The 14,047-nt window shown below is 45.5% G+C and overlaps 1 protein-coding gene across 1 annotated transcript in view; it reads right to left on the minus strand.

Annotated features, from left to right (window-relative positions):
- Positions 1-14,047, minus strand: part of FBXW10B (F-box and WD repeat domain containing 10B) — a 30,438-nt gene that overhangs the window by 11,596 nt on the left and 4,795 nt on the right. The window contains exons 3-10 of the mRNA XM_052658614.1: positions 13,413-13,607; positions 13,191-13,318; positions 12,268-12,390; positions 11,094-11,203; positions 9,095-9,295; positions 5,332-5,453; positions 2,418-2,566; positions 1,271-1,413 (exon numbers count right to left, since the gene is read on the minus strand). Of these exons, the coding sequence (XP_052514574.1) occupies positions 1,271-1,413; positions 2,418-2,566; positions 5,332-5,453; positions 9,095-9,295; positions 11,094-11,203; positions 12,268-12,390; positions 13,191-13,318; positions 13,413-13,607 (1,171 nt within the window). The remainder of the gene's footprint in view (positions 1-1,270; positions 1,414-2,417; positions 2,567-5,331; positions 5,454-9,094; positions 9,296-11,093; positions 11,204-12,267; positions 12,391-13,190; positions 13,319-13,412; positions 13,608-14,047) is intronic.

Below are 14,047 nucleotides of genomic sequence, written 5' to 3' on the forward strand. Positions count from 1 at the left end.
CATTTTAATGTGACATCACAAAGTTTGAGTCCCTCCTTGAGGTCAAGTTTGGACAAGCCAGATGATAAATGCTGAGAGGTTTATCGATAATCACCCAAGGGTTGACTAAATCACTGAACACTGGCCCTTCCTGATACTACCCACCTGTCAACAATGCAGTTATACACCCCAGATAGAGAACATACACATATAGGCCCATATCCCCCTCTACTGCCCACAAAGCCAGTCTGCCTGCTCAAGAAGTTCCTGTGGATAACCAAAAAGGGCCTATTGTATAGCACAAGGAACTCTGCTCAATGTTATATGGTAGCCTGGATGGGAAGGGAGTTAGTTTGGGGGAGAATGGGTACATTCTCAGCAAAGGCTGAGTCCCTTTGCTGCACACCTGAAACTATCACAACATTGTTAACCAACTATACTCCAATCTAAAACCTTTTTAAAAAATTTAAAAATTAATTTTAAAAAAGAAGTTCCTGTGAGGGTACAGTGAAATCTAGGATCATATTTCATTAAATAACTATCCCTGACAGATCCTCCTGGAAGACCCATTTACTCTCTCAATGAATTAGGATAGCACTTAGCTTCCTGGCGTCTCTTACAATGCACTCAGGGGGAGAAGCAATATTCATGTAGTACAAGAGTGGCATAGAGCAGTCTGTAAAACCCACGCTTATGGCAGAACCATTAACTGACCACAATGCCCTTTCCAAATAAACTTAGATAACCTCAGAGTACTTCTTAATTGGATCCAAGCAGGCACCATCACTAAACTGGGATTGGAAATGCAAAATGAAATCCATTTGCTGTCCCAGAAGAGAATTGAGCCCACAGGCTTTAAGGGAGCGCCTTCTTTAAGCCCTTAGTTATTTTTAAACCTTCGGCACCTGGGTCATTTTAAGCTTTCACAACCACAATATTCCAAGAACTTAAGTTTACTGAAACTGGCATCATTGAGGGACAGCTCCGCCAATATTCTTAAGTTTGGTAGGTAACATAAAATTTATCACAGTGCTGTAAATGTAAATTTTCAGTAACTTCTCAAAATCTGCACACAGTATTGTTGTTTCTTAAGAGAAGCAAAGGAGGGCAGGAGAGGGGGTGACTATATTGGGCAACAGGTGGAAGAAGAGGAAAGTGGAAATGCATGAGGAGCAGAGGCGAGAGGGTCAGCAGAGAGCAGTAGGGACTGATCTAAAGAGTGAATTCTAGGTTCTGATGGGAAAATTGGGTTCAGGAGCAGGGACCTGGCCAGGGTGTCCTGAGCACCTACTTTGGATGCTTGAAGGCCATGAGGCACCGCTCGTACTTTCCCACCATGCTCCAGGCCATGACCAGGCCATCAGTGCTTCCCGACAGGAGATGCCACTGGTCGAAGTATAGACATTTCACAGCCCCCTCGTGGCCATTGAGCGTCTGCAAGAAAAGATGCCTCTGTTCTCAGCCCATCTTCAGCCCGAATCATGACTCCTCAAGGAGCAGAGCTGGAGGCTTCTTGAGATGGATCCCAAAGCCACGCTCCACCAATCTGGGGCTACCACACTGGGAGTCTGCCTGAGCCCACTCCATGTCTGCTCTAAGAAGGTTGATGAGGTTCAGGCAGCCTGCTCTCCAGAGCTCCCTCCCCAGTTAAGAAGGAAGGAGATCAGAAGAGGGCTTGTACCCAGTGGGTCTGTGTACTCTGCCTTCCTGGAGTACTTGAGAGGGACACAGTCTTCCTTCCTCTGCTGCCAGAAGGGCAAGGCTCATGTGTCAGTTCCCTGCCAGGACCAGAGGCAGCTTGATATCCAGTAACTGCTGCTTAGACCACGGTAACATCACTGGTGAGAAAAGCCCACCAGCCAGGCAGCCACTTCTTTCTGTGATCCTGTGTTCTCAGCACAAAAGATATCTCAGCACCACTCACCAGGGACAGGGGCTGCCTATCCGGCAAGAACACTTCTTGTGTTTGAACATTCGATCACTTTCTAGACAGCCAACATTCTCTTCTCAGAAGAGAGGCAAGAGGAGATCACTATGGTTTGTTCATTCCCAGACCCCGTGCCAGAATCAGGGTCAAATGTTCCAGACGAAGAAAAGGTATTTTACCTGTGCTGCTGTGAAAAGACCCCGCTGAATCCACGTATCTTGCAGAGTCAGAACGTACCCTCTACCACCTCCACCGATGACAACATGGCTCACGTGGGCCTTGACCTTCAACCAGCTCAGAATGGCCCCTTCTTAGGAGTTCTTCCCCTTCCCTTTCTCAGGACCACCCTCTTTTGGTGACTGCCTCTCAACCACCCTAGGGTGGTCTGGGGAGCTACCTGTCTGTCAGTGTCTGTCAGTGTCCTCCAGCCTCTCACCTGCAGCACTCCGCTCCCCAGTCCCCATCCCTAGCCCCTCCCCCCAGTCCCCTCCCCCCAGTCCCCACCCCTCACCTTTACCAGCTGGGCCGTGACCATGTGCCACACTTTGACCAAGCCTTTCTCACAGCTGCTCACGATATAGGTGTCATTGATCCTGGTGTCCAGGATGGGGTCTTTGTGTTTGAAGGTCTTTAGGCACTTCCCTGTCTCTATATCCCACTCTGAAAGGGAAGGGGAGAGAGAAAAGAGGGTGCATGGAGAGGGTGCCAAAGGGGCTCCATACCCCATCACAGAGGCTGAGACCAGCCGAGCCCATCATGTCAGATTCCAGAAGGCTTCACCTGGTCCAGCACCCCCACTGGCTCACCCACAGTCCATGTACGTGCAACCCAGGGCTCCCCTCTCATAGCCCTTGGGAGATCCAGCAATGCATAGACCTTGGCTCTGACTCTGGAACTTAGCCTCCTGGTCTAAGAGGTGGACAGCTCATCTCTAGCAAGCCTCCTCCTCAAGCCTGAAAGATGCTAGAGTAGATTTCAGGAAAGTCATGGCAGGTGTTCAGGGCATGATTCCTCCCAGATGCTGTCTCCTGACCCTCACCTCCTACCCACCCCCAAAGAAGAGAAAGCTGTCTATCTCCATTTACATTTTAAGGTATTTCTGAATCTGACTTTTGGATTTTACTTCTAAGAGATTGTCACAGCTGAGTGCGGATCTACTGCTGCTTCTACACAGATGGTGCTGGAGCCCCCATCTCTCATATCGTAAATGTTGGGTGGATATGAGAGTCCATGGGTGGTGGGAGAACTGAGCTTGAAGGAAGAGACTGAAAGTAGGCATCACAAATTCAGTGATGAGAACATTAAAGCCCCTCATAGAACCTACTTCTTCAGGCAATGCAATGAGTACCACGGGACCAAATACTAACCACAGTGCACACCCACCCCACACTAGCCATGAGCCAGGGACCAATCAAAGTGCTTGCCATGCATTAACTCATCTTCACAGGACAAAGCTGTTATTACTCCTTCCTGTACAGGTGGGGAAACTGAGACCCAGAGAGGTTCAGTAACCTGCTCAAGATCACGGGGGTGGTGAGCAGATTGAACTGGGATTTGAACCCAGAGAGTCTAGGTCCAGAGACCATGTTTCTAACCATTAACCCAAACTATGTGAGTAAGCTTTTCTACACTGATTTTTTGCCCTCCCCTGGGCATCTGCGGGAACTCTGCACTCAATGCATTAGCTTCCCATTGCTGCTGTAACAGATTACTATCAGCTTAGAACCTGAAAATGACAAATGGATTATCTTACAGAATCACTGCACAACCTCACAAGGCTAAAATCAAGGTGTCAGCAGGGCTGTGCTCCTTTAGGGAGTCTCAGGGGGGTGGGGGGAGGAATCCATGTCCTTGCCTTTTCCACCTTCTAGGGTCCCCCACACACACCTTGGCTCACAACCCCCTTTCTCCATCTTCAAGGCCAGCAACGTTCCATCTCTCTGACCATTCATCCACAGTCAAGTCTCCTTTTGGTCACACATAAAAAATGTCTGTTTTTATGGATCCAGGTGATGACCCATGGGCCCACACCAATAACCCTGGGTCATCTCCCCATTTTAAGGTCCCTGACTTCAGCACATCTTCAAAGTCCTTCTTGCCATGCAAGGAGACACAGTCACTGGTTTCCAGGATTAGGATGGGACCATCTTTGGCTGGCTGTTCTTCTGCCTGCCACACTCAATGTGTCCAAAATACAAGCTATCATCTTCTCCTCCATCCCTCCCCTACCTTGCTCTTCCTCCAAGGTCCCATTTCCATCAGTGGTACTTCTGTGTACCCAATGGCCTGAGTTATAAAGTCTGGCCTCACCCTTCTCCCTTCTTTCTTGCTTTTCATCTCCTGTTGGTGCTGAAGTCCTGCCAGTTCTCATTCTGGAAATCTCACCACCACCACCACCCCGCCCTCTGTATGTACCATCTCCTAGAAACTCAGATCGATCTGATAACTTCACACTTGCCTATTCTCAAATATTCTGAAGACATACTGTCCCCACAGAGTTGCCATCTCTCCAAATCTTTCTTCCACAATATCACTACAGCAGTCTTTCTCAAATACACATTTCATCATATCACTTCTCAGCTTAGAATGCATTTACAGCCTCCTACATCTTACAGAATAAAGTTCAATTTTCAACACAGAAGGCCCTTTATAATCTGGCCCCAAACAAACATACCTGCCTGATCGCCAACACCACACACAACAGCTCAGCCAACTGAGCAGAGGGAAAGTCCCTCAATTCTTCATTTTCTTTCATACTCTGGGATTTGCCTGAACTGTTCCTTCTGCTTGAAATGCCCTACACACTCCCTCTGCATGTAGAACTACTCACCCTCAGGACCACACTCAAACAGTACCCTCCCTGCAGTACTTTCCCTTTTACTCTTATTTCTATGGTGGCTTAGCCCTCCACAAACTCACTGGAGTATGCGTTTTAGAACCAGACAGCCCTGGGTTCAAATCCCCACCCAACCACTTAGCAATTTTGACTCAGGGCTAATTGTTTTTCTCTCTGAGTCACGGATCCCTTATCTGCATCCATGCCATAGAATGCTTATGAGACTGAAATAAGATAATGTAAAGCACCCATCGCAGCCCCAAAGTTAGTACTCAATAAAAGGCAACTGTCGTCATTCTCATATTTACTCTTCCCTCCACGATATATTTATGTATCTGTCTCCATTAGGAGACCACGAGGCTCTTGTGGAAATAGAAAGCCACGTCGAAAGGGCCACGGCATATGCTGCTTCCCTTACACTTAAGCTCCTAGCATTCAACCAATAGTCATCGAGTGAATGGATCAGTGGATCCATAGACAGATGGATGAAGGAATAAGCGACTGCCTGTAGAAATGAGCAAAACAAGTCTTCTGGCAACCCATGGGCTTAGGGAAACATCTTAGAGAGTCTGAGGCATTTCTTTCTCACCTTTTACCTGGCAATCTTTTGCTCCAGAGGCGAGCTTGTTCTTATACACATCCATGCAGGTGATGGTCCCCTGGTGGCCATTGAAGATACGTATACAAGCCCCACTTTTCAGATCCCAGTATCTGCAGGAATCAGACCACAAAAAAAGAGATGTTTTTGAGACTTTCTGAGGGCCCAAGAGTTCAACAGTATAGAGTTCCTTCAGGTTGATAGGTAGTTGGAAGGCATCAGAGTTTCATGATTAAGCTCAGAGTCCAAGGCTTAGATTTGAATCCCACTTGCAGCATCTCTTAGGTGTAACTTTAAGAAAGCTACTGAACTTTGGTGAAAACTTCATTTACTCCTTGATGCAATGGAAATAATAATAAAAATAATTATCTCACAGGTCTATGAAGAATTAAATACAGTAATGCAGAAGTTGTCAACTAGGGGTGACATCCGCTCCCAGGGGACATGTGACAATGTTTGGAGACATGTTTGGTTGTCACAACTTGGGCTTCCCTGGTGGCTCAAATGGTAAAGAATCTGCCTGAAATGTGGGAGACCCAGGTTTGATCCCTGGGTCAGGAAGATCCCCTGGAGAAGAGAATGGCTTAATTCCACGGACAGAGGATCCTGGCGGGCTACAGTCCATGGGATTGCAAAGAGTCAGACACAACTGAGTGACTAACAATTTCACTTTTCATCAGATGGAAGGGTCCCTAGAACAATCACCAGGCTAAGAATCCACGACACTGATTCAGTGGTAGAGCTGATCTTCAAACAAGGACAATAGAACAACTGAAACATGCCACTGGATTCAGACTATTTTATGTGCATTTCTAAAGCATATCTAGGGCTTCCCAGGTGAGTCTGTGGTAAAGAATCCACCTGCCATGCAGGAGACCTGGGTTCCATCTCTGGGTTGAGAAGATCCCCTGGAGGAGGAAATGGCAACCCACTCCAGTATTCTTGCCTGAAGAATCCCATGGACAGAGGAACCTGGTGGGCTACAGTCCATGGGGTCACAAAGAGTCAGACACAACCTAGCAACTAAACACACACACACACAAAGCATATACTGTTTTTTAATATACAAACCTGCCTGAGGTCTCTCAACCATCATTCATACTGACTTTGTGACAGGACAAAGTATAATGTCAAGAGACTGGGCTCTGGAGCCAGGCTGCCTGAGGTCTACTCCCATATCCATCACTCACTGGCTGTGTGATCTCAAATAAGTTACTGAATCACCTGCTATCTCAGTTCCCTCATTTGTAAATTGGGGATATTAATGGTACTTATCCTATAGAGTTATTAGAAGACTTGGCACATAATAAACAGTAAGTAAATGGTTTTTTTGATTTGGGGTGGGCGTTGTCAGACTTTTCCTTCTAATATTCCTAAAGGTCCCATGGCCTTTATCTGTTCATCAGAGCCTGCTATGTATACATAGTTGAGTTTAACAAGGTCCCAGTGGTCTGAAAAAAAAAGCATGTTTTGAATTTCTACTTCCTAGCAGCATGGCTGGCCATATACCCAGGTTGTTTTCGTAATTTATGCAGAAAAGGTATTTGATAAACGCTTTTAGAAAAATAGGAATGGGGACTTCTCTAGTGGTCCAGTGGCTAAGACTCCATGCTCCCAATACAGGGGGATTGGGTTCAATCCCTAGTCAGGGAACTAGATTCCACATGCTGCAACTAAAGATCCTACATGCAGCAAAGAAGATTCTGCATGCTGCAACTAAGACCCATTGTAGCCAACTAAATAAACAAATATTTTTTAAAACTTGTAAATGGATGTTTATAGCCATTTACTCATAACAGACAAAATGTAGAAGCAACCAAGATGTCCTTCAGTAGATGAAGAAATAAATAAACTGTGGTCCATCTGGACAGTGGACTATTATGAAATGTAAGTAAAAAATGAGCTATCTAGACATGAAAAGACATGGAGGAGCCTTAAATGCATATGACTAAGTGAAAGAAGATCTGAAAAAGCTACACACTATATGATTTCAACCATATGACATACTGGAAAAGGCAACTACAGAGCCAGTAAAAAGAATAATGGTTGTCAGGGATTGGGAGAAGAATGAATAGGCAGAGGACAGAGGATTTTTAGGGCAATGAAAATACTTTGTATGATACTATAATGATGGCTATGTGTCATTATATATTTGTCCAAATGCATACAATGTACACCACCAAGTGTGAACCCTAGATAAACTGTAGACTTCAGGTAATTGCATGCATGCTCAGTCGCTCAGTTGTGTTTAACTCTTTGTGACCCCACAGACTGTAGCCCACCAGGCTCCTCTGACCAAGGGATTCTCCAGGCAAGAATACTGGAGTGGGTTGCCATTTCCTCCTCCAGGTGATCTTTCCAAGCCAAGGATCAAACTCGCATCTCCTGTATCTCCTGCATGGCAGGAGGATTCTTTACCCACTGAGCCATCAGGAAAGCAGAGATTATGATGTGTCAAAGCAGGGTCATCAGTTGTAACACATGTACCACTCTGATGGGGAATCTTGAGGACAAGAGAATATATTCATGTGCGGGTGCAGAGGGTATATTGGAAAACTTTGTGTCTTCCTGTCAATTTTGCTGTGAATCTGAAACTGCTCTATAAAAACTGTCTTTTTTAAAAAGGTAGTTTTGATGCAAGAATAGAAAAGCAAGCCAACAACACTGTGTTGTATTTTTGAAAGTTGCTGAGAGTAATCTTGAAAGTTCGCATCACAAGAAAAAAAAATGTCACTGTGCAGTGATGGATATAACGAAATTCATTGGGGTAATCATTTTGCAATAGATGCATATATCAAGTCATTATATTATACACCTAATATATTGTATGTCAATTATACCTCAATAAAAATTTTTTTTCAAATTTGTAGGTCAATTATACCTCAACAAAAAAATTTTTAAACTCATACACATGGGTACCAGGAAACACATACAGGAATGTCTATGGCAGTGAAAGAATAAAGAGCTAACAACAATGCAAATATCCACCAGCAGAAGAGTAAATAAATGAGTTATGATGATGTATTCATCCAATAAAATACTATATCTCCGTGAAAATAAGTTAATTACTGCCATCTATTTCATAAAGATGAATCTCAAAATTAGTGCAAGAATCAAGTACACATGAAGTTTTAAAATACAACAACATTTATGTTGAGTTCAAGAAAGGACAAAGGTAGTGAATATATCTGGAGACATATAAATAGGTAGCAAAACTATAAAGAAATTTAAATATAAAATTTATACTGATCAGGAGGAAGAAAGAAAAAATAAGAGAAAGGCACATAATGAGATTTGGGGAATGGTAATGCCCTACTTCTTGACCTGAGTAACAAGCACATGAGTGTTTTATATTGTTTAAAAATATTTTTATATATACACTTTTATCACTATTTGGCTTCCATACCAGGTTTCACACCCACAAAAAAACTACTTTCCCCTGAAGGAATCTGTGAAAAGAAATATAAATTATGCTTTCATATAAGAATACTAAAGAAAACACTTTCCGATTTGTAGCCTTCTGCTAGAAAATAGATCTAATAATTGCTATAAATCTATCTCACTCAAAGTTTAAACAATATACAAATTTTTGGTTTTTATCTTGCCAAAAAAAAGTGTGGGTTATTCTAGAAGTCAGCATCATTTAGGATAACTTTTGCATAAATACAAAAAACATAAAAACACACGTGCTTTTTCCACAAGCTATGTTTAAGCCTGGGCAAGTTGAGGACCACAACTTTCTTGGACCACTTACCTGATACTCAGGTCATAACTCCCACTCAGGAGAAAGTTTTCTTCTTCACACAAGAAGAGGGCCCGGACACTCCCAGCATGGCCTCGAAACCTGATGGGTATCTCCTTTACACGTATGATGTCCAGAAGCTGGATCTTTCGATTGGATGACACGGCTAACAAATCTCCCCCAGAATAGTGGATGATTCTGTTTCGGTCCCACCTGAGTTGCCAGGAAAAAGATGCACCATGAGAGAAGAGAACCATGGAACAATTTAGTACAGTGCCTTTCGCCTATAGCAATGCCATCATGGAAAATCCATCCAGCAAGGGATGTAGCAGAAGGCAAGGCCTAGCGTTAATAAGCCATGATGGATCCCTGCCTCACACTGTAACAAAAATGCATTTCAACTAGATTTAAAACCTAAACACAAAAGGCACAACTATTTTAACAATTTCTGCTAATGTATAAGAAATCCCCAGGACAGAGAAGAGAGTATGCGGCATTTTCTGCTTTATTTGACCATGGAAACCTTTTTTCACAGAAAAGCTCAGAGGAACACAGCTGAGGAGCCCTATACCCACTGCATATCCCACTGCTGTCACTGTTTCCCTTAACCAATAGCCAGTGAGCATACTACATTAGGGGCAAAGTCTTGTGCCAATAGGTGCTCATGGGAAATACAAAGATGAGTAAGATGTGGATGGACCCTGCCCTCAATCAGTATGAAATCCAACAAAATAGGGTGAGTTGAATTAATTTTCCAATCATAAGATTATTAGCAAATAGATTAAATATGAGCAGGATGACCAAAAATTTTATTGTCCAAACTGAGATTTTTTTTATCATGAAAGGGGACACTATTACTAATTACTCAAGGACCACAGAGTAAAGCAAGGTTGTTTGGATAAACAGGGATGGATAGTCACTCTGAATACAAGGAGCAATTCCTGACATTTTTGCCCTCATTCCATTTGTCGTATCTAGAGTTCAACTTGTCATTCTCTCTGCTAAAGAGCACGTATCACCATACTACTCATAAACACTCAGCTCTGCCTTTTCCCATCTGTTCTGTCCTCCCCCTATTTGGTCAAGATGCAATTTGTTAGTAAGGTTCACAGCCAAAAATAGAATAAAAGATGTCCTTCACAAAACTTTTTGAGTAAAGAGTGAAGTCCTAGATCTAAAATATGTCAGGAAGTTGACATTATGAAAGGATCTTCTTCTGGCATACTCAAATGATGTCACACTACATAGTTACCATAAATGCCATTTTCACATTTAACATGAAAAGACACAGTACTTTGCTAGAGTGGGTTACCAAAATATGTATAGCATAGCCCCATTTCTATTTAAAATATGTATTTATACATGCCAAGAAAAAATTCTATGATAGACATCAATATTAATGGTAGTTATCTCTACATGACGAGATTATAGAAGAGATTTCTTTTTCTCTATACATTTTCTGGCATTTAGTGTATATTTTTTCCAATGAGGACATATTACTTCTAAAATAAGAATTAAACAGTAAAGGTTTTAAAAGATTTCATGCATGTGAATTGTGCAAAAGGTTGCTGGTCAGTGTACCCAAAGTTTGTAAGGGCAGAGTGTCCTCCACCATCTAGTTTGTTGTTATTTAGTTGCTAAGTCATGTCCAGCTCTTTTGCAACCCCATGGACTGTAGCCTGCCAGGCTCCTCTGTCCATGGGATTTCCCAGGCATGGATGCTGGAGTGGGTTGCCAGTTCCTCCCCCAGGGGGTCTTTTTCCACCCAGGGATCGAAACCACGTCCCCTGCATTGACAGGCAGATTCTTTTACCACTTAGCCCCCAGGGAAGCCCACCCTCTACTGAGAATGGTGCAAAAATCAAGCACCAAGTCTCCAGATGGGCTTGGGGCTGGAGTTTCAGGTGAAGAAGGATTGCTTTTCCAGTGAGCAAGGGGTCATGGGAATCCTCAGATGCTTGCGTGGGTAGTCCAGGGGCCCTGGGCCCTAGATTCTGAGCCTAGTACCTACGTGTCAGAGAGGATGCGGATGTTGTAAGAGCCACAGAAGACATTCCTCTCCTCCATCTGCACCTGCTGAGTCTCCTGGTTCTGGTACGCAGTCCACAAGTTATAGTCATTCTAACAAGGGAACACCCGCAGTCAAAAGACAGCAGCGACCTGACCCAGGGTCCCAGACATGCACCTTGGGATTCCCCCCTGGCAAGGGTGCAGGGGTCCACGGCCTCCTCCTCTTCAGGCCGTGGCAACCGCTACGTGGTGATGGGGAGGGGGCCGACTAGTGAGAAAAGGAACCCCTGAGTGCGAAAATACTGAATTGAGGGTCCTGATTCCTCTTCCACCTCTGATTCTGTGAACGTCCAGTGCTGCCGATAACACAACTTTTTTAAACTGAGCTCAGGACCAAGAGGCATGCAAAATAAAGTCACTGGTGCCCCTTGACTGACCATTTCATGGATCCCAGGGATTTATGTTTATGTTGTGTACATGTAACAGTACAGAGTATACTTGTGGGAACTCGAGGCACATGTGAAATTACTGCTGCACACTCTGGGCCTTATGTGTCGAGGTCTTCATGCATCAGCAACCCTCATCTCCTCACAGCTGCATCACACAGCATGGTACCTGCCCCACCAAGTATTCTCATCATTTCACAGATGAGACAGCTGAGCCTCAGAGAGGGTAGCCTCAGAGAAGCCCTGCCCCCATGTCCTTCCCCATCCCCAGCCACAGACTTCTGCGGCCATGAAATGCAGGGACAGACCAGTGGTGGGGACACCCAGTGATCCTGACATTGCTGCTGGCTCTCAGCTGCCCACTAGATGCTTGGTGTCATGGACATAGGACCTGACGTGGGCGCTGCAGTTGGGAAGAACTCCAAGAAGACACCCAAATGAGCCCTCACTTAACAGATGAGGAAGATAAGGCTTAAGGAGAGGAAATCACTTGCTTACGGACACACAGCACAGGACTCTGGCCTCCTTCTTGGGGTACGTCACCTCCCATACCCCACATCCATATGCTCTATTCCATATCCTCCATACCCCACATCCATAATATGCTCTATCCTGTACCCTCTGATGTCTGACATCCTTATGTGAGATCCGAGCCTGGACTTCAGCCTTCCGTGGCCAGTAAGAAGGGACGCCCTACAGTCACTTACCCCAGATGCCATCAGAACCCACCTTCGTTCTCAGTTTCCACTTCTGATTTTTCACACGTAGGCGCTTCCCATCATCCGTCATTTTCGGAATTGGGATAATAACCTTGCTGGCGTAACTAGGGTCTATTCCCCTGGTGTAGGACCCCTGGGGGAAATAACAGAAAAGTTATTCTTTGTCCTTACACTCCAAGAGAAAACTAAAAACTAGTGCTTGGCAGAGTCTGAAAGATGGACAAGCACTGGCCCAGGAAGGCCTGGGCCTGGAGAGTTGGGCCAGTGGTATGGGCAGACTGGCTCGAGGAGGGTGATGACATCAAACGTCCAAGGAGGACCAGCAAGAACGGTGGGTGGCATGGCTGATTCATGTCAATGAATAGGAAAAACCACTACAATATTATAAAGTAATTAGCCTCCAATTAAAATAAATTAATTAACTTTTTTTAAAAACGGTGGGTGGTCCCCAGCCTCCATCATATGGCCTGCCTCAGGGCCTCCTCATCTGTCTCCTGTCCCCTCCCTCTGCTGGGAAAAAACCAGACTACCAGGAACCCCTGATTTAGGGTCAGGCTTCAGGCAAGAGACAGAACTGTAAATGCCAGAGGCGGTTACTAGCCAGGGAATAATGCATCATAACCTAAAAATACACTTTGTGGCCCTGTAAACATCTGTGTACATGAGGCTATCTTATGGCACAAGCTCTGGTAAAGCTCCCTGGGGAAAGCTCACAGCTCCGTGGGGCGTGGGGAAGGCTCTGCCTCTCTCTGCCTGTGGGGCTTCTAGACTGGGTGCTCCCCACTAGAGAGTCAATGGTGATCGGGAATCTGGACATGAAAGCAGTGAAGAAGCAGCCCACGTGGAGCTGGAGGCCAGTCAGGGGCCACCACAGACAGGAAGGCTGGGCAGAAAGGAGGCTGGTCTGACCTGTCCCTCCCAGACAGGCCATACCTGCAGGAAGGTGATCTGGTGCTGGATGAAGGAGTGCATGGACAGGTCGGTCTTGACCTGCTGTGCTAGCGCCGCCCAGTGCTGGCTCACAAAGCTACACCTGTTCAAGGTGCTCCTATCCAGCAAACCTGGAAAAACAAGAAGTGGGCCTGGGAACCTCCCACCTGGGCCACGATGAGGGAGAGGGGGTGCTTGAGAAACCCCCCAACAGGCCCCACATACTTAGAATATACTTGGAGAGGTGGATGGGCAGCTGGCGGATGAAGTCGCAGTACCTGCTGACCCCAGAGGACAGTTCTCTGACGGTATCCAGCTCCAGCAGCACATCAGGGGCCGGGGCCAAGCCTGATTTGGCTTTTTCAGAAAATAGCCTGTTCATCTCGGAAATACACTGGAGCGAACTCTTCCACTGCATTTCTAGAGGGAATCCGGGGAAGGGGGAACAGCTGGGGCATCTTTGGGGTGGGTCCAAGCCCACCCAGGGACGTGTGCTTTCTCCGAGCACTTTTGGGCTTCCCTGGTGGCTCAGCCAGTAAAGAATCTGCCTGCAATGCAGGAGAACCATGTTAAGTCCCTTGGCCAGGAAGATCCCCTGGAGAAGAAAATGTCAACCCACTCCGGTATCCTTGCCTGGGAAATCCAATGGACAGAGGGGTCTGGTGGGCTACAGCTCATCCGTATGTGTGCTTAGTCGCTCAATAGGGTCCGACTCTATGCGGGGTTGCCAAAAAGTCAGACACGACTTGGCAACTAAACTACCACCACCACCAGGCCCAAAACAAGTCCTTGCCAAAAGCTCCCCCACCAAAACAGAGCTCATCAGAGTCTACCCTGAGGCCACTGACCTTTGGTCATTT

This window comes from Budorcas taxicolor, chromosome 19 (assembly GCF_023091745.1).
Source record: "Budorcas taxicolor isolate Tak-1 chromosome 19, Takin1.1, whole genome shotgun sequence".
Lineage (NCBI taxonomy): Eukaryota > Metazoa > Chordata > Mammalia > Artiodactyla > Bovidae > Budorcas > Budorcas taxicolor.